Source organism: Achroia grisella, unplaced genomic scaffold (genome assembly GCF_030625045.1).
Source record: "Achroia grisella isolate CSIRO2021 unplaced genomic scaffold, CSIRO_AGI_Agris_v1 utg598, whole genome shotgun sequence".
Lineage (NCBI taxonomy): Eukaryota > Metazoa > Arthropoda > Insecta > Lepidoptera > Pyralidae > Achroia > Achroia grisella.
The window spans coordinates 2,105,024-2,125,984 of NW_026712958.1; the positions used below are offsets into that span (position 1 = coordinate 2,105,024).

Genomic DNA, 20,961 nt, shown 5'->3' on the forward strand with positions numbered 1-20,961 from the left:
CCTGACACTGGTCCACTACTAGCACCATTGCTATGGTCATCAGTCCTCATTACTAACAATCTCCTTCCATCCTGACAAGAAAAATGCATATAATGCTTTTCAATTGAAAGTACGTGATTATAATAATACCAATTGAAACCATTACGGCTGTTATATCGGATGGAGTGGTCAGCATTGACAATTAATCGTGCTGAATACAACACTTGACATGCCACAATCCTGGGTATATTTTAATATCAGCATGCGACGAGCCTACTGCGTTCTCTCAAATATTTTTTGTTTTATTTGCGTATTTTCCAGTCAGAAATATAAATTGACACACATAAGGTTGTACTCGCCTTTTGAATGTAAAAATGAAATTATTTTATTTTAATTCTGTAGTCATCAATTAAAAATACAGAGCCTATAAGAGATACAGAAAAAAATTGTACAGATTAAAAAAAATGGAGGCATTTCATTCAGCGTTACAACAAATAAATTGTTGTAAAGTTGAAGAGGCAACCAACTTAGCATAAAGCTACAGATAAATCTGCAGCGCTGATATGCCGTTGGCTCTTATAATTAATTATATATATATTAAAAAAAATACAATCAAATTAAAATGGGAGTCGTGTCGTATCAACAATTAAAGAGCATGATGGAAGATCGCGGAAAGTAGCAAGAGCTCCACCGACAAGAGCGGAGCTCCTAAATTATGAATAAATGAATGAATGAATACCAGACAATGGTATATATATATATGGCAATACCAGGCATGAGGCTAGCCTACCACTGTCTCCCGGATGTTTTTTTAGTCGGTCATCTCTATTTAAAATTGATACACAAGGTTGAACTAACGACCTTTTGAATGTCAATCGATGTAATGAACCACTAAGCCACGACGTATTCAAATAATACCTACTGATTAATAGTAGATATCCATTATTAGTAATATATCTTCCCCGACCCTCCCTTCTTGCATGATGAGGTTCATCATTTGAGGTTCGTCATTCCCTCTGACGTAACGCGAACGCATAAAAATAGTTTCTTTATAAACAAAACAAGTCAATAGGAACTCAATAGCAATCTAAAAATAGTAATACTATTATCGGACGAAAACATCTTAAATATGACACAGACAGATGATTCAATGACGGAATATATATAATACTAGCCACACCCGCGACTTTGTCCGCTTGGAATCAAACTTTATTTTTCTAATATAAAAGATTTTTTCTAAAATAAAAGTAGCATAAGTTACTCCTTATTACAATCAGCTATCTGCCATAAAAAGTCCGTCAAAATCGGTCCAGCCATTTCAGAGATTAGCCGGAACAAACAGACAGACAGACAGACAAAAATGGTATTAAATGTTATACCGTATTTATAATGAATTTAGTTAAAAAACGATTATTTCAATATTGCAAACAGACACTCCAATTTTATTTATATGTATAGATAATAAGTTTATTGTGCAAAAAACAGTTACAAAATATACTGAACTAAGTTTCTATATCTATTTATATATATAATGCAAGTAACATCTTATTATTAATATTATAAACGCGAAAGTTCGTGAGTTATGTATGTTTGTTACTCTTTCACGCAAAAACTACTGAACTGATTTTGATGAAACTTTACAGTAATATCGCTTCTACATCAGAATAACATATAGGCTATAAATTTCACGCGAGTAAAACCACGGGCACATCTACTATATATATATTAAGAAGTACATATACAACATTTTATACTAGTAGTCTAAATAGTATAAAAAGAAATCGCTTCCGCTGCTTGTTCGTTTATATCTTTTATATTACCCAACGGATTTTAATGCAGTTTTCAGCGATAGATAGAGTGATTAAAGAGGAAGGTTTATGTGTATAATACATGTAAACCCCCCCGAAGCGGGGTAAATGGGATTGTTAGTAATGTGGACTAATGAACCCATTACTAGCAATGTACCATATCAGGTTGACCTCCACGCGGTTCCCCCTGGAAACCATCGTGTTAAATTCCTGGTGAATTTGTCACGATGGGCTAACTGACCTGACCTCATGCTCATATTATCACCCTCCACTGGTGCCCCGCCAGCGTAAACCGTTAGCGCAGGCGGATGCACCATTCCATTATCACATACAAAAAAAAAAAACCCCCCCTGAAGCCGGGGTGGGTAGCTAATTGAATATGAATTGAATTGCATGGACAGATTTTATATATATGGCTGTCAGTCAGTGTCAGTGACAATGAAATCACGACTGAGACAATGGCTGTATAGGTATAAGTCCTTTTGCCTTTCCCTGAAACGGAAAATAAAAAATTATAAAAATTTTAATTACTTCCCCCATCGGAAGTAAAATTCTCAAATACTACACTAAACTGTGTAATAATCCAATAAACCTCAATATAGAAATCAGATGAAGGTAAGTTACATGTATATATAAGGTGTCCGCTGAAAACCAGCGTCGTGGCACCCCGTCACGACATATGCTGAGCGGAGACCTAGTTGGTACTCTAATTATTAATATAAAATGTAAATTTAATTTTAAAAATTATTTGTGTGTGTACCAAATAAACAATTTTCTTTCTTTCTTTCTTTTCTTTTATATATCACGTTCTTGATCTCAATTAATTGACTTTATAGAAATCTGGTATGTTTGTATATTACCCGTATAACACCTATGTCCCAGGGGCGGATCTACCTAAGGGCTTTTTAGGCTGCAGCCCAGGGCCCCGAGGTTACAAAGGGCCCCAGTCCCCACTGAAATGATATTTAGAATATAAAAAATATCTAGAATGTTAAAAAACCTATCATAAGGTTGGCAACCTTGTGGTCACTCAGCCCAGGCAAGTCGAAAGGAACGGAGAATTTCTGGTAGATTGGTTTTGGTCGGTGTATTTTTTTAGTTGAGTAATATAATTGGTTAGGACCCCAAGTAGATTTAGCCCAGAGCCCCACAATTCACGATCAGCCCCTGCTATGTCCAGTGGATATTTTATGCTACTCGTGGATATTTCCCATTGAATGTATCACTGTATTGATTTTCATATAGTAATCTGTTTTACATTAATATTATATGTAGCGAACTCACACCGAGCCACGTGCATCAATAACATAATGACGGCTCATGGCTGTTAGAAGTCATAACAAGCTATATATGTATATCTTTATATATAAAAACTAGCTTAAGTCCGCGGCTTCGCTTTCGTTAATTTATACCCTTAGGGGTGGAATTTATCAAAATCCTTTCTTAGGGGATGCCTACGCCATATTAGCTTTATGCATGCAAAGTCTCAGCCCGATCGGTTTAAAATTGACAAAGTTTCATACAAACTTACATCCCCTATTTTATCCCCTTGGGGGTAGAATTAATCAAAATCCTTTCTTAGCGGATGCCTATATCATAACATCTACCTGCGTTGATAGATCACTATGACAATCACCTTTGAGTTATATATATTTAGATTACGTGTTATGTTGTTTGTCCGCGATTGATTCCTAAACTAGTAGATCGATTGCAAATTTGATTTGCACATTGTGTGCAATTTAATCCGACTTGAAAGATAGGATAGCTTACATCTCAATTTATAGTCGCAATATTATTTTATTCAAGAACTTTAGCCACAGCAACGCGTGGCCGCAAGTATATATTCTGCAAGTATATATATATACCTATATGTATATATAATTCTCGTGTCACAATGTTAGTTACCATAACCCTCCAAAACGGCTTGGCTTGATGATATGCATATTCAGTACGTCTGAGAATCGGCTACGGTCTATTTTTCAAACCCCTAAGTAATAAGGGTTGTATTTAATATTGAATTTTTTTGGAAAAAACATTATAATTAGTCATCATAAATGCATACAACCCTAAATTTTCACCTTTCTACCATAAACCCCTATTTTTAATAGCGATTTTAATTTATAAGGCAAAATGTTTCTGGGGTCAGCTAGTATATACATATAATAATAATCTCTGAGAACAATTCACACATCGTCATTTAGTCCCAAGGTAAGCAGAACTTGTGTTATGGGTTCTAGACAACACCCACCTCAGACATGTACAAACAATCATACTCATGAATACAAATCGTGAATAATTGCTAGCAATGTACCATGTCAGGTTGACCTCCACGCGGTTCCCCTGGAAACTATCCTGATAAATTCCTGGTGAATTTGTCACGATGGGCTAACTGACCTGACCTCATATTCATCCTATAACCTACCACTGTTGCCCCGCCAGCGTAAACCGTTAGCACAGGCGGGTACACCATTTCATTATCTATACATATAAATAAAATTGCAGTGTCTGTTTGTAACATTGAAATAGCCATTTTTTACTACATTCATATGAATATAAATACAATACATACATCAAAATAACATTTTTAAAAAAAATTGTCTGCCTGTCGTCTGTTTGTTCCGGCTGAAATGGCTGGACCGATTTTGACGGGACTTTTTTTTGGCAGGTAGCTTATGTAATAAGGATTAACTTGACTACTTTTATTTTAGAAAAATAAAGATAAATTCCACGCTGACGAAGCCGCGTGTTTAGCTAGTCATTCATTAAAGATTAAAAATTTAGATTTTAGAAAAATTCTTTTATTTTAGAAAAATAAAGTTAAATTCTACGCGGACAAAGTGGCGGGAACAGCTAGTCGTCCATAAAATAAAAAAAATCGTGAATGATACGTAATATAAAATGTTTTTGAAATTCAACTATTACTCGTAGTTAGCATACAAACAGACAGGCAAACAAACTCTTCAGCTACGCCTTACTGTAGATATATCGGCCATGAGTACATAAACAAAATGTAGAAACAGTATGTTGATTGATCTCGCATATTATTGAACACAGCGGAAATACCATGACATCAGATCTTTTATGAGATTTAAATCCATCTCATTGAAAGGTTCAGTGGATTTAATCCCGGTGGGGGAAGGGCAGGGGGGACGGTTGATTGAATGGTAGGACATATGCCTATAGTAATATATATGTAGTTAGGTAGGTTGGTATGTAGCAGTGGTTACCAACATTTTTTAAGTGGGAGCGGATTATTATGTACTACCCATATACCTTTGTAATTTTTTAAATTTTTATTTTTTACTAAGGATTTATTATCATATCACGGGCGTTATATGATAATAAATCCTTAGTGCTGTTTAAATGCGACGGTTAACATTTACCATCATATGAGCTTTCAGCTCGAAGGTACTCCATGTTTAGTGGGTAAGAATCCCACACAGCCCCTATCAGCCTAGCTACGGTCATTTGATGGTCATCTAGTGTACTATGCAGTCGACTACCTCGGAAACATAATGAAAAATTCCTGGTGAATGCGTTTTAATGGACCAACTGACTTGACTTTTGCTTTGTACTCATCCTCCACTTTTGCCCTGCCAGCGTATACTGATAGTGCAGGCAAGTGCCCCCACGAAAATCAAAATATCTTCATTCTATTACAGACTCTTATGATATGTCAGCTCGGAGTGCTTTCGAGCTGAGAAGAACTTGCTAGAAATTTATCTCTTATTCTTTACAATTTAGAAAATACACATTATTTTTAAATTCAATAAGGGAGAATGTAGCAACTACCAGCATATGCCGTTTCATTTTTGTCAAAAGCAAATAATTTAGCCAGTGACTATCCATCTATACATATAAATAAAATTGAGTGTCTGTTTGTAATATTGAAATAACCGTTTTTTACTACATGCATATGAATATATATACGGTACGTATACCAAAATCTTTTATTTATAATTTTTGTCTGTCTGTCGGTCAGTTTGTTCCGGTTAATCTCTGAAATGGTTGAACTGGATTTAATAAGGAGACTTTTATTTTAGATTTTTTTTTATTTTAGAAAAAAAGTATAAAAATAAATTCTACGCGAAGTCGCGGGAACAGCAAGTAATACATATATTAAAAGAAACTCGCGAACCACCGGTTGAGAATCCCTGCACTAAATTGATGCAATTGTTGAAATGGATTGTATATTGATAGACGTATTGATTCAGCTATTGGTATCTATTCGTTTGTTACATCATGCGCTGAATCAAAGTAAGTAGATCTCATTATGGAAGACTAGTTTTATTTTTTACCAGGGAAAACTTTAATAATACTAATTTATTCAGCATAGCATAATACAGAGCAAAATTATAGAAAAACTTAAAAGCTAATATCGCGCTATGAGCTGATAGAGCCTCCACTCTGGTGCCGCAGCGTGTCACTGCAGCGCTGTTTTTTTTTCAGTGGAGCCACTCGAAAAAAAGAAATTGCATTCATGACCAAATTTAAACACCAAAGGGTCTTGAGTTCAAATCTCCAAATTAATTACATGAATAAATAGAATATAACTAGAAAATTCTCTATTCTAATAAACTTATATTGAAGCACTTTTAATATGCAATATGCATACGCACTTTTTTTATATAATTCTGACGCCTTGGTAGTTAGTGGTTTAGCACATCGCCTTACATCCGATAATCGCGGATTCGATTGCTCGAACGGCACAAACATTTGTATTCATGAGTATGATAGTTTGTACCCGTCTGGGTGTTTTCTATGTATAATATGTATGTATTTACGAAAAAAAATTATGTGTTTGTATCAGTTATCTAGTACCTCTAACACAAGCTTTAGTTAGTTTGGGTCTATATGGCACTGTGTAAATTGTTCTGAGATTATTATTATTATTATGTAATTGGCAACTGGCTGTTTTGCCTCGTGGCAATTCCATTTTTTTTATTCGTATTTTTTTTTATATTAAAATTGGTTGATACAAAAAAAAACTGATATTGTATACGAACTCTTTAAATTATAACATACATAATAAAAGGTAAAATTGTTGAGCAACAGACAAGATAATATGTACAGCTACAGAAATAGTTTGAGGTTCGAGGTCGGACCTGTCAATAAACGATGAAAATAAACCTGAAGCCAAGGGTTAACATAACCTATGGACGGTAATAAGAAAGTTGGCGTGAATATTTTAAATACTTTACACAATCGATATCGACTAAATAAATTATTGGACACCGTCTACGCAGGTACAGTCACCCACATTTAAGTCTCAGAGTTTGCTGATTCCTTTTTAATAGCTTAGCAATAAACAACCCATATAAGCGAGTTTGCAGCTCACCTGATTCCCAGAGTCACATCTTTAGTACCAATTGTCGTTTGCTGGCTGTAAAGGCGACGGATGAAAGACTGCATGAAACTGAAATGCAAATGTTTAGATTGATGTGTGGTGTGATAAGAACGAACAAGATAAAGAATGAATACATTAGAGGAAGTATAAAAGTGGTGCCGGTGTCGGAGAGAAATCAGAAAAGAAGAGTCTATCATGGTATGGGCATGTAATGCGTAGCAATGAAGATAATATTTTAAGGAAGGTGTTACATATGAATGTGGATGGTTATAAGGGCAGAGGAAGGCCGAAAAAGAGATGGATGCACTGTGTGAAAGATGATATGGAAAAAAAGGAAGTAAATAAGGAGATGACTGCGAACAGGGATGAATGGAAGAGAAAAATATTACGCCGAATAAATGGGATAAGGAATAAGCAGATGATGAATGACAAACTGACGAAGAGTGATAAGAAAGGAAAAAAAAACGAGGTTACTGCTAACAAGGTTGAATGGAATAGAAAAATATATTACGCCGACCCCAAATAAATGGGTTAAGGAAGAAGCAGATGACGATGACGATGTCCTATATTCGGTTATGGGCATGACAAATAAAGAACACACAGGTAGATAACACATCGTACGTTTGATCGTAACTTTAGGGAAAAATGAGCTTCCGGCTCACCTTATGGAAAGTGATTACCGCCGCCCATGAACACCCGCAAAACTAGGCTATTTGCAAGTGCTTTGCCGATCTTTTTAGATAGAATATAGTCTTTTCTTGAAGGTTTTAATATTGTATCGGTTTATTATAAAGGATGCCCATTCCTATATTATAAAGCGATTCGATACTCAACTGTCTTTATTACAGTTTTCGCTATTCTCAATTATGGCGGAAAAAGGAGGGTTATGATTCTTTTTGCAACGTCAAAACTCAGAATCCGAATTATTTATTCACATAGTACTTTCTGGCGTATTGTGCACGTCATATTTTTAATCACTAATGAAGCTGATCGATCTGGACAGTAGTCAGTTAGACCAGCTTCAGTTGGGAAGAACTGGCAAGAAATTTCACTAGTTACAAATGTTTCACTAGGCACAAATGTTTTATGCCATTATTATTTTTTTGTCTAGATCTTAAATAACAGTACATATGTAACATATTTAAATTATAAAATTACTTTTCTGAACAACTAACTAACTAACTAACGCCATACAACGTCGTCTCCCAAGTAATCATTTGCAGATAAATAATCTTCCTTCATATTCTCCCACCGAACTTTGTCTAACTCTAACAAATGATGATAATTTATTAAAGTTAGTTGTATCACTGAAAGTCTTGATTAAACTTGATGTTCCCAAGATAGATAGATAAATTATTTATTCAATTACTTATGATACCAGAGAGCAAGTGTTATGGATATTTTTATTTTAATACTACGATACCGTTATTAGAATACATAATTTTATGTATTCTAATAACGGTATCGTATTTGCACCGTATTTTATTTCTTTATAATTGTTTATTTTTCTTTTATCCATTACGTATATAATGTTTTACGATTATTATTTAAGTTTATTAATATATAATTTTACTTTTTATTATTTATATACTTTTTCTCTTGATATTATTATTTTTATTTTAATTGTATAATATCTGATTTATTAAGTTAATGTATACGTATTTTTTAATTGTAATATTTGCGCGTCCGTACTGGGGGCCCAACTGAAAATCAGCGCTGGAAACTATTTCCAGCATTATGCTGAATTGTGGTCCACATTGACTCCATTTTTTAATGTGTAAATTATTCTTGTATTTCTTATGTTATTACTGTAAAAACGAGTTAATAAAATTCTATTCTTCTATTCTATTATAAACAGAGGTACATGAGGTACAGAAAAAATACGTGAACAAATAAAAGAATTAGAGGTGACTTTATCTGCGACAAAGGTGAATAGGCAACCAACTCAGCATAAAGCTACGGATAAATTTGCAGCGCTGATATTCTATTGGCTCCTTTACTTACACTACACTCCTTTACTTACTAACTAAATATATATGTATGCTGATATTCTATTGGCTCCTTTACTTACACTACTAATACTAACTAAATATATATGTATATCTATTAAACTTTGAACGGACATTAACTCAAAGACCCTAAAGGGTCACACACCGAAATGGTATATAAAGCCTTGTCTGACGATGTACTTCTAAATTCATTACAATAAACCAACATATAACCGTATTCTAAATGCAGGATGAATACATAAGCCTAATAATATACAAATAATCTTAACAATATAATAAACGTTTGTGAGTATGTTATATAAAACAGTTCCTCTGTAAAAAAAAGCTTACTATAAAATTGATGAATTCGTTAACGATAATAATGTTTTTATAGAAAAACTTTGAATCCATTGCGCTGACAATATTATCTGATTACACTAATAATGAATGCGTAGCGATTTCTAAGTTGATTATCGCATGCCTCTTACTTGTTATACTGTAATTATTTATATAAAAAAACATCTATTAAAAAGAGCAACACACAAGTTTCTTGCTCGTTCTTCTTGTGATGAATCTGCATTCCGAATGAGTCGTAGAATCAAAATATGACTAATCAAAAGTGCTTGTAATGAGTTTATTTGAATAAAGATTATTCTATTTCTATTTCTAGTATGGATGGATGTTTGTTACTTTTTCACCCAGCAACTACTGAACGGATTTTGATGAAACTTTACAGTAATATAGCTATAGCATCAGAATAACATATAGGTTACAAATCCGCCGGTGAACACGCGGGTAAAGCTAGTATAAAATAAAATACAAACGAAGGAAGGCATTGGATGCGAGCAGCGCAGGACCGATCGTCGTGGAGATCTTCAGGGGAAGCCTATGTCCTGCAATGGACGTCTTCCGGGCTGCGATAATGATGATGATGATGATGATGAAAATAAAATACGATATTGTAAGACCTGCTTGTAAGACTTCTGCAAACAAATAAATTATTAAATACAAGTGGGGTAGCATAGTGCGGTTCTAAACAACGCTTTACCGAGTAGAAACGAACTCCACCTTATGAAGCTCTATAATATATGAATACATAAGCGATTTAAATGTCCTACATTTTGAAATAGGTATTTGTAGAAGTCCAAAAAAGGTTTCAAGGTTAAAACAATGACGAAATTGCAAGGAAATTAGAAAAACTTGACTTTAATTTTTCCATACAAACTGTTCGTACCCGTCAAAGCAGGGCGCGTTCAGAAATTAAATTAAATAAAATTAATTTTTTTTTAATTGCTTTGATTGTGGTTACAGCTATGCGGCGATACGACATCAGAATTTGTGACGAAACTGCACCTAAAATTAAATATGGCGACATTTGGCGCGTTTTTTAATCTTAATTTTAATGTTAGTAATATTATAAAAATGCAAAAGTTTGTGAGTATGGATGGATGTTTGTTCCTCTTTCACGCAAAAACTACGGAACGGATTTTGATGAATCTTTACAGTAATATAGCTTATATACCAGAATGAAACATAGGTTATAAATATTATGTAAATTAGACGACATATAAATGATAAATGCCAAGTAAGTCTCTCCATTCTCATTCTCCATCTCAATCTCCATCACGGAGAGGAAGTTGCGCGGGACAGCTAGTTATGAAATAAGATAATATTGTAGTCTTAATTTTTTCCTGTAAGTATATTAGATATCTCTTCTCTTTTCTCTTTCAGCATATATTTGTCCACTGCTGGACGTATGTCTCTTCTATAATTGTCCAATTCAGTTTGTCTGTGGCGTGTCTTGTCCAGGTCGGTCCTGCCGTCTTCCTGATATCATCAGACCATCTGGCAATATATTAGATATGAGCAGAAGTGAAAATGAAATTAAATGATTATGTGTTAAGGAGGGTGTTACATATAAATGTGGATGGTTATAAGGGCAGAGGAAGACAGAAAAAGAGATGGATGGACTGTGTGAAAGATATGGTAAGAAAGGGAGTAATGACATGACTGCGAACAGAGATGAATGGAAGAGAAAAACTTATTACGCCGACCACAAATAAATGGGATAAGGAAGCAGCAGATGACGATATAGTATTAGATATGAGTGATGACGTGTTTCGCCCGAAAAGGTAACCTCTGGCAATAATATATGTTAATCTTATCTTTGTCTTTATATAGTATAAAAAACTGTCCTACTCCAAGAGCATACAGTAGAGTCAAATTGTTAAAATTAAATGTAAGTCACCAACATAAGTAATATTAATTAAAAACAAATAATTGTACACAATGACTAATGATTATGTTTATCATTTGAATGGTCATTAATGTTATAATAGCATTTATTAATTAATTATAATGACGACTAAAGAGTCGTGATTTGACTGACTTAAGTGTTTTTAGAAAGCTAAACATACTTAAGTCAGTCAAATCACGTATGTGTTTAGGTAATTCGTTATAAGTTTGGAACTTATAAAACACGATACACTAATCTTTACATAGTGTCTGTTCGCTTATATCTATTAAATCACGCAACGGATTTTAATGCAGTTTTAGCAATAGAGTTATTCAAGAGATAAGTTTATATGTATAATACATACATGTTATAGTATAGAACAAGTCGAGAAATACAAAGAATGCATAGTAAAGCATCTGTGCGATGCCGGGACAGGTCGCTAGTGCACAATAAAAGGCATTCACGTCGATGGACGACATATCCCAAAAATATGTAGTATTAAGAAAAGATTATAGCCACAAACCTGATGGTAGATAGGAAGAGAGAAAAAAAAAGTAAAACAGTACAGGTAAAATGACTGATGGCAAAGTCATCGCCTATGTGCAAGAAAAGCACTATGACCTTAATTAGCACATCAAGTCGACATGTGACGCTGCGATGATACCACTATCATGGAGGTAGATTTTTTACAAACACTATGTGGATGATAGGTACCACTCCATCCCTCCGATCTATTCCCCGTCCAATTCAAACGGGAATCGAAATTACGACAGCCTGAGCCGAGGTTCAAACCTCTACTGGTGCCCTCAAATTAAAGTCGCATTGTCGTCAGTCGTCAGGCTGAGGTTACCTTCAGCCCCTTCATAAGTTCTTCCGCGGGTTTTAAATGTCATCTGCACTTGGTTGCACTATGGTTCGGTGAAGCTGTAAAGACCAGCTGCGGCGAACTGCATTAGAAGAGTTTGATAAAAAAAACATTGTCACTACTGTTTATACTATTAAGCAGCTTGTAGTTGCAAGTTGCTTTCTTAGTAGTGTTCTGGTGTAAAGAGTCATATGCCAGTGAAATTACTAGGTACGGTGGCAAGATACCTTGATGACATGTTTAAACAGGTCCGTTCATGTTTACAGGCGACAGCTGCCACTCTTCGTCAGTTTGTCATTAATCATCTGCTTATTCCTTATCCCATTTATTCGGCGTAATATTTTTCTCTTCCATTCATCCCTGTTCGCAGTCATCTCGTTATTTACTTCCTTTCTTACCATATCATCTTTCACACAGTCCATCCATCTCTTTGTCGGCCTTCCTCTGCCCTTATAACCATCCACATTCATATGTAACACCTTCCTTAAAATATTATCTTCATTCCTACGCATTACATGCCCACACCATGATAGACGATTACTCTTCAACCTCTCCGGCGCCACTTTCATACTTCCTCTAATGTATTCATTCTTATCTTGTCCATTCTTATCACATAACGAGATGAATATCTCAACACTCACTCTCAACGCTCGGCACTCGCCTGCACTAACAGATTACTCTAACGGGGCACCAGTGGTGATGAGAAGACCTCATAGATCAGGTTAGTTAGCCCATCGTGACAAATACATCAGGAATTTATCATGATGGTTTCCAGGGGGAACTGCGTGGATTTCAACCTGACATGGTACATTGCCAGCAATAGGCTTATTAGTCCCCATTGCTAACAGTTCCCTTACTCCTCGCATTTCGGTTGTATGCAGTCGTCTTTCATCCGTCGCCTTTCCAATTTGTCACTGTAGTAAAAAAAACTGCAAATAAGTGTGGTCTTAATTTAATCAACTGACAACCCTTACGTCACCCCCTTACCGACAGATTTATGTCGTGTCATGTTATTTAATAACCCCAATTATGGGGTGACTCCATTACACGCGTAAATTAACAACCCAGCCGTAGGTTAGGGGTTGTGTGACAATTAAGTTTATAGTTACACGTGTAGATTTTGTGTTCGATTCTCGATCATGCGTAAATTGGATTATGAACTTTGTTTTTTCACCTTCAAAAAGGGGTAGGTTTATAGTTAGATTGTATTTTATTGTGTTACATTAGAACATTTTTCTGCGAGAACCGATTTTAATGATTCTTCTTTTGTTTGAAACTTGTGGTTCAGTATATCTTAATTTTGTTTTTGTGTTATCGTTAAGCTCTCTAATTGTATAAAAATATGTTTTAACATATTACTTAAAATAAAATAAAAAATACATTAAGGGACAACAACATACACAGACAACAGATATACTTACATTTATTTTTATATATATCATACATGCATAATGTACACACTTAGAAAAACATATATAAACAGTCATACTCAACAATACAAAGGTTTGTATTGTGCGGGAATCGAACCCGCGACCGTCAGTAGGCGAACCAAGGTCTTCATGAAGGATACAACTATTACAATGTCCTATTTATATGACTTTGTAATAAACATATACTTTATCCATAATAACATGCATTGATGGAAAGCTACTCGAATAAATTCACTCGGCCATATATCAACGGATCAGTAGTTATAGTTTATTTGTTTATGACAGACAGATATACAGTCAGTTTGTTGCCACAGTGAATACGCTGACGATATTACTGTTAACGACTTCAAAAGGAGGTGATATATATATAATATTACTTTATTTGTAACATACAGTAAAGAAAATATATAAATTATATATTAAACGTATGTAGCTGTTCCCGCGACTTCGTCCGCATAAAATAATGACCTTGACAAAAACAATGATTTTCCTTAATAAAATATTTAATGACCTAATCTCCAATAATTAAAAGCTTGCTTCAAAAATGATGAATTTACATAAAAAACTTTCATCCCCTACATTATTAAGGGGGTAACCCCTTGAGGGTAAAAATTTTACAAACTCTGTCATATTTATTTATGTTTAGTCAACAGCCTCAAAAATAAGTTTCAAGCTTCCAGCTTCAAAAATGACAATTTTTCTATACAATCTTTCATCCCCTCTTTCAATATCTTACAACCCTTTTTACGCATTAAAAAGTAGCCTATGTCCTTTCTCAGGGTCTAGACAATGTGTGTACCAATTTCAATTAAATCGGTCCAGTAGTTTTGACGTGAAAGTGAGACAAACAGACAGACAGGTTACTTTCGCATTTATATATAAGTAAAGATTACAATAAAGCGGCCTTATTGCTAAAAGCGATATTTTCAGGGCAACCTGAATCACTCAATCCACTGCTGAGAATTTCATTACGATCCGTTGCGTAATTTAAGACCTAAGATCTATGTGAAAAGACAGAGGAAGCGACCTCATTTTATAATACATATGTATATATAAAATTCATGTGTTTGTTACACATGAATTTTATATATACATATGTTTGTAACAATACTCCTCCGAAACGGCTTGACCGATTCTTAAGAAATTTTGTGCGCATATACATTAGGTCTGAGAATTAATCAATTACTGTAAATTTTCATACTTTTAAGTGGCCCATCACAGTGTTGTTTTAAGTTTGTACAAATATTTTAATTCTAATTTTTAATAATTCGGTATTAAAAATACATACAACGCCAATATATTTAATAGCGATACTATTCGATAACAAAGCAACGACTGGGAGAAAATGCCTCAAGGTGTTAAGTCCGCTATGTGCACCTTTATTTTTGTATTTGTGCATTAAAGTTTTCATCATCATCATTGCCTTGCCTTTATCCCATTATTTGGAGTCGGCACAGTATATCATTCTCTTCCACTGCTCTCTATCGGTCGTCATATCTGAACATACTCTTCTTTTATTCATATCATCTTTCACACAATCCATCCATCTTTTCTTAGGGTGTCCCCTCCCTTTACATCCATTAAAGTTTTAATAAATAAAAAATAAATAAAATAAAACAACGTTCGCCGAATAAGCTACTAATATTTTTTAAATGAAGATGATTAAGAAATTTCTATAATAATTGCATTCATTGGAAACGGGGATGGTTGAAAATGTACAATATTAATCGATACTCAAGTATTAGTACTGATATATGAGTAATAACTTAAATGTAATAAAATTAAATACATACATACATTAAAATCCAATATCAAATCGTTTTATTGCTTCATGTTGTTATACATATGTTAAACATTATAAATATCCAACAACCCTGCAGGGGCACTACAATTAATTAGATTCGTTATCTATCTCTACATTACAAATCTCTCCATTTCTAAACGTCACTTGCAATCTATTTCTACCCAATCATCATCTCAGTTCGGAAGACGTCCACTGCTGAACAAAGGCCTCCCACAAAGATCTCCACGACGATCGGTTTTATCCAATATCGAATAATAAATAAGATATTATCCACCAAATTGGGGGTAGCAGTAACTACAAGTCGTGTTGTTCGCTAATTTCGGTTGTATTTTCTGTACATATCTTTTTAATATTGATTAACATATAGACTAAAGAAATCTTAATACAATAAATACCCTCTAATAAGGTTGGGTAAAGTAATCCTATGAATATTAAATACACCTAATATTAGTTAAATGATAACGACGTGTATTTAAATGATAACGACGTGAGACTCGCGTGTTCCCCTTAAGTTTAGGGGAAAATTTACAGGACCATGATCCGGCCTGCTGTGTGTATGGATCAGAGTGCTGGCCCGTAAAGGACGAATGTTGAGGTGGATGTGTGGTGTGACAAGAATGGATAAGATAAAGAATGAATACATTAGAGAAAGTATGAAAGTGGCGCCAGTGTCGGAGGGGTTGAAGAGTAATCGTCTATCATGGTATGGACATGTAATGCGTAGGAATAAAGATAATATTTTAAGGAAGGTGTTACATATGAATGTGGATGGTTATAAGGGCAGAGGAAGGCCGAAAAAGAGATAGATGGACTGTGTGAAAGGTGATATGATAAAAGAGGAAGTAAACAACGAGATGACTGCGAACAGGGATGAATGAAGAGAAAAACATATTTATTATTATACGACCACAAATAAATGGGATAAGGAAGAAGCAGATGATGATGTTAGTTTAATGCTAAAATAATAGTAGCCGTTAATAGGTGGTGTCTGGCTGATAGGGAATTGTTAGTAATGAAGATTAGTACCCCAATGTACCATTTCAGGATGATCTCCACGCAGTTCTACCTGGAAACTAAGTAATTTCATAATAGATTGACTGACGTGGTGGGAAAGGATTATTAGTAATGTGGACTGATGACCCCATTATTAGCAATGTACCATGTCAGGTTGACCTCAACGCTGTAATCCTGTAAACCATCTAGATAAATTCCTGGTGAATTTGTCACGAGGGGCTAACTGACCTGACCTCATGCTCATCTTATCATCCTTCACTGCGTATGCGTAGCGTATACCGTTAGCGCATGCGGGTGCAACATACCATTATCCTCCATTAAAAGAAACTGACCTGATGTCATTCTCATCTTATCATCCTCAACTGGTGTCCTGACAGCGTATATTGTTAGTGCAGGCGGGTGCAGCATTCCATTGTCATCCCTTATAAAAAAAAAAGTCTACGGACACGTGGAAGAAGTCTCGGGTAAGAATAATAATGACTTGATATAAATTAATAATAAAAATTCACATACAGAAAAACTAAAAAAAAATAAAAAAAAACTTTAGAATAACCCATAAATTTGTTTGTATTTTGTTGATTCTTTGCAACATAACAATCCAATAACTGTTCGTTACGGTTCTTCTCAACGATAGCTTGTCGCATAATATTTTTCTTACAACCGCCGACCCAATAAATCAATCCAATATCTAGGTTAAAAAGCATGCACGGTATGTACAAAGCAACAATAATAAAACTGTCATTGTTCAGATTTAGGGTTGCCATTCGGCCGGGTTTTCCCGGATTTGTCCTAACTTAGAGGGCGTTAGCGTAGCGTTCGGTCGAAACTTCAAAACTTTTAAATGTTACCCACATTTATAGTCAGGATTTAAAAGTTTTGATGTTGGTAACATTTATTGTCGGGATTTAAAAGTTTTGAAGTTTCCGGTCACTAATTAATAATAATCGGCGACTCGCTTGCTAAAATAAAAAAAAACTATGTTTTATTTTATTATGTAACTTAAAAAAAAAATAATACTATAAATACGTCCGGGTTCTGAATGATGATGAGATGAAAATCCGAGATTAAATACTACTTGTCCTGATTGCCAGAGTCTAGAGATGGTAACCCTATTCAGATCGAGCATCAAATCGCGGTTGAACTTAATGCCCGTCTGTATACGGTGGAATAATGGAATCGATCGGCCGCGGCACGCCATCACTATAATTTAATTTTTACGTTCACTCTTCACAATTTGCAAAGAACTGTACACGTGGAAACGGAAAGCAGTCATTCGGAACAACACTTCGCAACCGCTCGCGCCCATGTACGATACCTGCGAAATTAACCCTCGACTGTACATAAAACACCCCGCGAGGGCCAAAGTGGCATCCACTAGTCAGCCACGCGATATCCCTTTACGAGCCAAAAGTGTCTGTTTAGTAGAACGACCTAAATCACAATATGCACGGAACGTTAGAAGTGCGGACCATAATCGTTTTCGATACACTGAAAAACTCTTCCATAAGCGTCCACAATCAACTGAGAAATTTCAATGCAAACCCTGCGATATTGTCGTTAAAAAGCAAAACAAGAAATTAACCGAGAAAGTACCATTTAACGTGTCCGTCCAAACTCTCTCCATACCCATGAAGTATGCCGATAACCCCAAACCTAGACATTCAACCTCCAAACCGGCACAGAATTTATGTAATACTAATCAAATCGATGCTAACAGAACTAAGTCTTCTAATCCTTCTAAACAGGTCAGCGACAACAAGAGGCTGTGTCAAACTGTCGGCTGCGGGAAAGAGACGGAGAACAAACTGCTGTTGCAGATCAGCGAAGCCGAGCAAGTGTCGGACTTTGAAAGGATTCTTAATTGTAATACAATACTGAGCGAGCGCTCGCACGGTCACGTGTGGCGTGGTTGTTTGGCACATAAACCATCAGCATCTGTGGTGCCGAGACCTCGTTCTGCCTACTCACTATATGCAGTGAGCCAGGCCTATCAATACTTGTTCCAACAACACGAAGAGTCTCTGCAACCCCTCATCGATAATTATAGACAAGCACATATCGAACATAAAGGTATCCCTCCTGTAAGTTTTCTTGGCAACAGCTGGTACGAAAACCTACAAGGTCTTTCTGAATTCTATGAAGACGATCAAGCTCTACAAAACGAAATCGAAACAATCACTGAGCGCATTATCACCGAGGAGGTCAAAACAACAGAAGAACCCAAGCAGTCAAATAGAAGTAAGAATTTCAATGTAAATTTAGCTGGACTAATAGGTCTTCATGTGAATGGAGAAAGTTGCACCGCGGCCTTAAACCGTGAGGACATCGTCTCTTCGCCAGACGTAGATAGAGCAAATGAAGATGAGAAGGAATGGCTCAATCCGATTATGAGCGCAAACTCCAATGACCAAAACAAAGATAAAGACTCTCAGGTAGATTGTTTAGCACAAAACCTAAATACGGTTAATATTGACAGTGATGGTAAAGTGCCGACCATAACATTTAGTAACTGCTGCGAAGGTCTCGCAAGAAACGACCAGCCAAGCAATACCGAACTTGACATTCACCTGACTGTGCCCTCTGTTGACAGCGCTGATGAATCCCGCCCACCTATGATGTAATTGCCTTGTCCATTATTTAATTAATTAATTGTTTCTCCACGATCAACAACAAATACTTTAAATATGATTGCTGTTGAAGCTGAACAGTCGATACCCAAAGAGGTTCCGAAATCGGATCCTGCACCATCCCACCAAAGAACATTGACGAGGTCAAGCGCTGTCAGTCAAAAGTCAGTAGAAATAATGGTCCATCCAGAGGCTGCAAATAATCCTCTACATAGGTCAAAACTTGCTCCGTCGCGGTCGACATCCGAAACGCAATCCTCTGGCAAGAAAATACTCAATTTAAGGAAAACAAAGAATTCGTCCATAGAATCTACAATGAGTTTGCCAAATCAGAAGTCTTTAGAGAAGAATCACGGCAGCCTTAGACATCAGAAGACAATCGGAGCGCATTCCGACGTAACGTTAAGTACACAGCCTTCCATTACAGACGACAGGAAGGCGGTGAGAGGAGTTTTATATCAGGGTATATTTCATAGACACAGAAGAACAATATTTGCAATGGGCTCATTCATTAGAATGTTGAAAAGCAAAACCTCGAATTACGACTCAATAAGATCCGACTCCGACGAGATTTAGCACCAGTAGGACATGATATTTTTATAGTAACATATTGGTGCCACGGACTATTTGTGCTTTGTTTAGTTGTAAAAACAATGAAAATGTTATTAGATAGTGTAGTGGAAATATTTGTTTTTGTATAAACATGTTCCTAATTACTTAGTTGTGAACGGTTATGCGAAAGCTCGCTTGTTGGCCGTGTAATGTATTAAGGTTATTTATACACATTAGTGACGAGTAATAGTTCCGAGGCGACAGTGTTATTGTTTTCATGTGTGAAGGTAACTAATTGGTCTGTCTGTGACACGCCTTCTTTAATTTCTCACGTAATGTTTTTCGTTTATTTGGTGTTAAACGTTGTTTTTATTATACACACGATTTTCATGTTGAAAATGTTTATAGTGAACAGAGAGTTTTGCAGAAATATTTATTTTATGATTGTATCGTTGATTTTAATTATATTTGCAAATATTAAATTCATTATGAGCATAAATAATGCATCAAGTTTGATGATTAATGTGAATGATTTAACAAATATGATTAAAAATAACTTGGATAATATAACTAGTATATTTACGTCAATATCTGAATTGTACTGTACTTTTATCAATGAACTCTGCTCTTGCGTATACTTCACTGATTTTTTCGTATACCTACTTAAATATTATTTTAATACAATTAAAATAAAGAATATATTTTATTACAATTATTTTAACAACGATTCTATCCATGCCTTCTCATTTCTAAGGACTAAGGTGTCATGCCTCCGTACCCTTTAATTTCACTGCCTTATCTCATCCTACAACCGCAACACATTACAAATACCCACACCTACTCAAACTAATTTGTACAATGTCTCGTTATTTTTTTTTCGTGTTAGACTGACAAGCATCTGCTATACGTCTATCCGATATAATATTTAGTAATGGCAAAGAGATTAAGTCCAGCTTATTGTCGATGATCGCGGGTTCGATTCCTCGCACGGCACAATCATTTGTATTCATGAGTATGATTGTTTATATCGGTCTGGGTGTATTCTATGTATAATAGGTATGTATTTACGATAAAAAATATATATGTTTTTGTATCAATTATCTAGTACCCATAACAGAAGCTCTATTTAGCTTGGGACTAGATGGCGCTGTGAATTGTCCTAAGATATTATTTTCATTATATATTGTCTTTATACGTTTTTTTCTTCTTATATATAATTTCTATACAACGGTAGATCTATTTTATAGAGAATATAATAATTACTCTATAAATTTCTTGATTTTCAGTAGAGTCCTAGGTTAATCAAATCCT

The 20,961-nt window shown here is 35.2% G+C and overlaps 2 protein-coding genes across 2 annotated transcripts; both read left to right on the forward strand.

Annotated features, from left to right (window-relative positions):
- Window positions 1-17,775: 17,775 nt before the first annotated feature.
- LOC131848872 (uncharacterized) lies at window positions 17,776-19,092 on the forward strand. The gene has a single exon (XM_059198822.1). It carries the CDS (start codon window positions 17,776-17,778, stop codon window positions 19,090-19,092), a length of 1,317 nt encoding a protein of 438 aa, XP_059054805.1.
- Window positions 19,093-19,155: 63 nt separating this feature from the next.
- LOC131848883 (uncharacterized) lies at window positions 19,156-19,957 on the forward strand. The gene has a single exon (XM_059198837.1). The coding sequence runs from the start codon at window positions 19,156-19,158 to the stop codon at window positions 19,672-19,674; it is 519 nt and encodes a 172-aa protein (XP_059054820.1). The 3' UTR covers window positions 19,675-19,957.
- Window positions 19,958-20,961: the final 1,004 nt, after the last annotated feature.

Bases quoted from the DNA above. Each gene is read 5' to 3' on its own strand.
- LOC131848883 (XM_059198837.1), top strand. From the start codon at position 19,156: ATGATTGCTGTTGAAGCTGAACAGTCGATACCCAAAGAGGTTCCGAAA.
- LOC131848872 (XM_059198822.1), top strand. From the start codon at position 17,776: ATGTACGATACCTGCGAAATTAACCCTCGACTGTACATAAAACACCCC.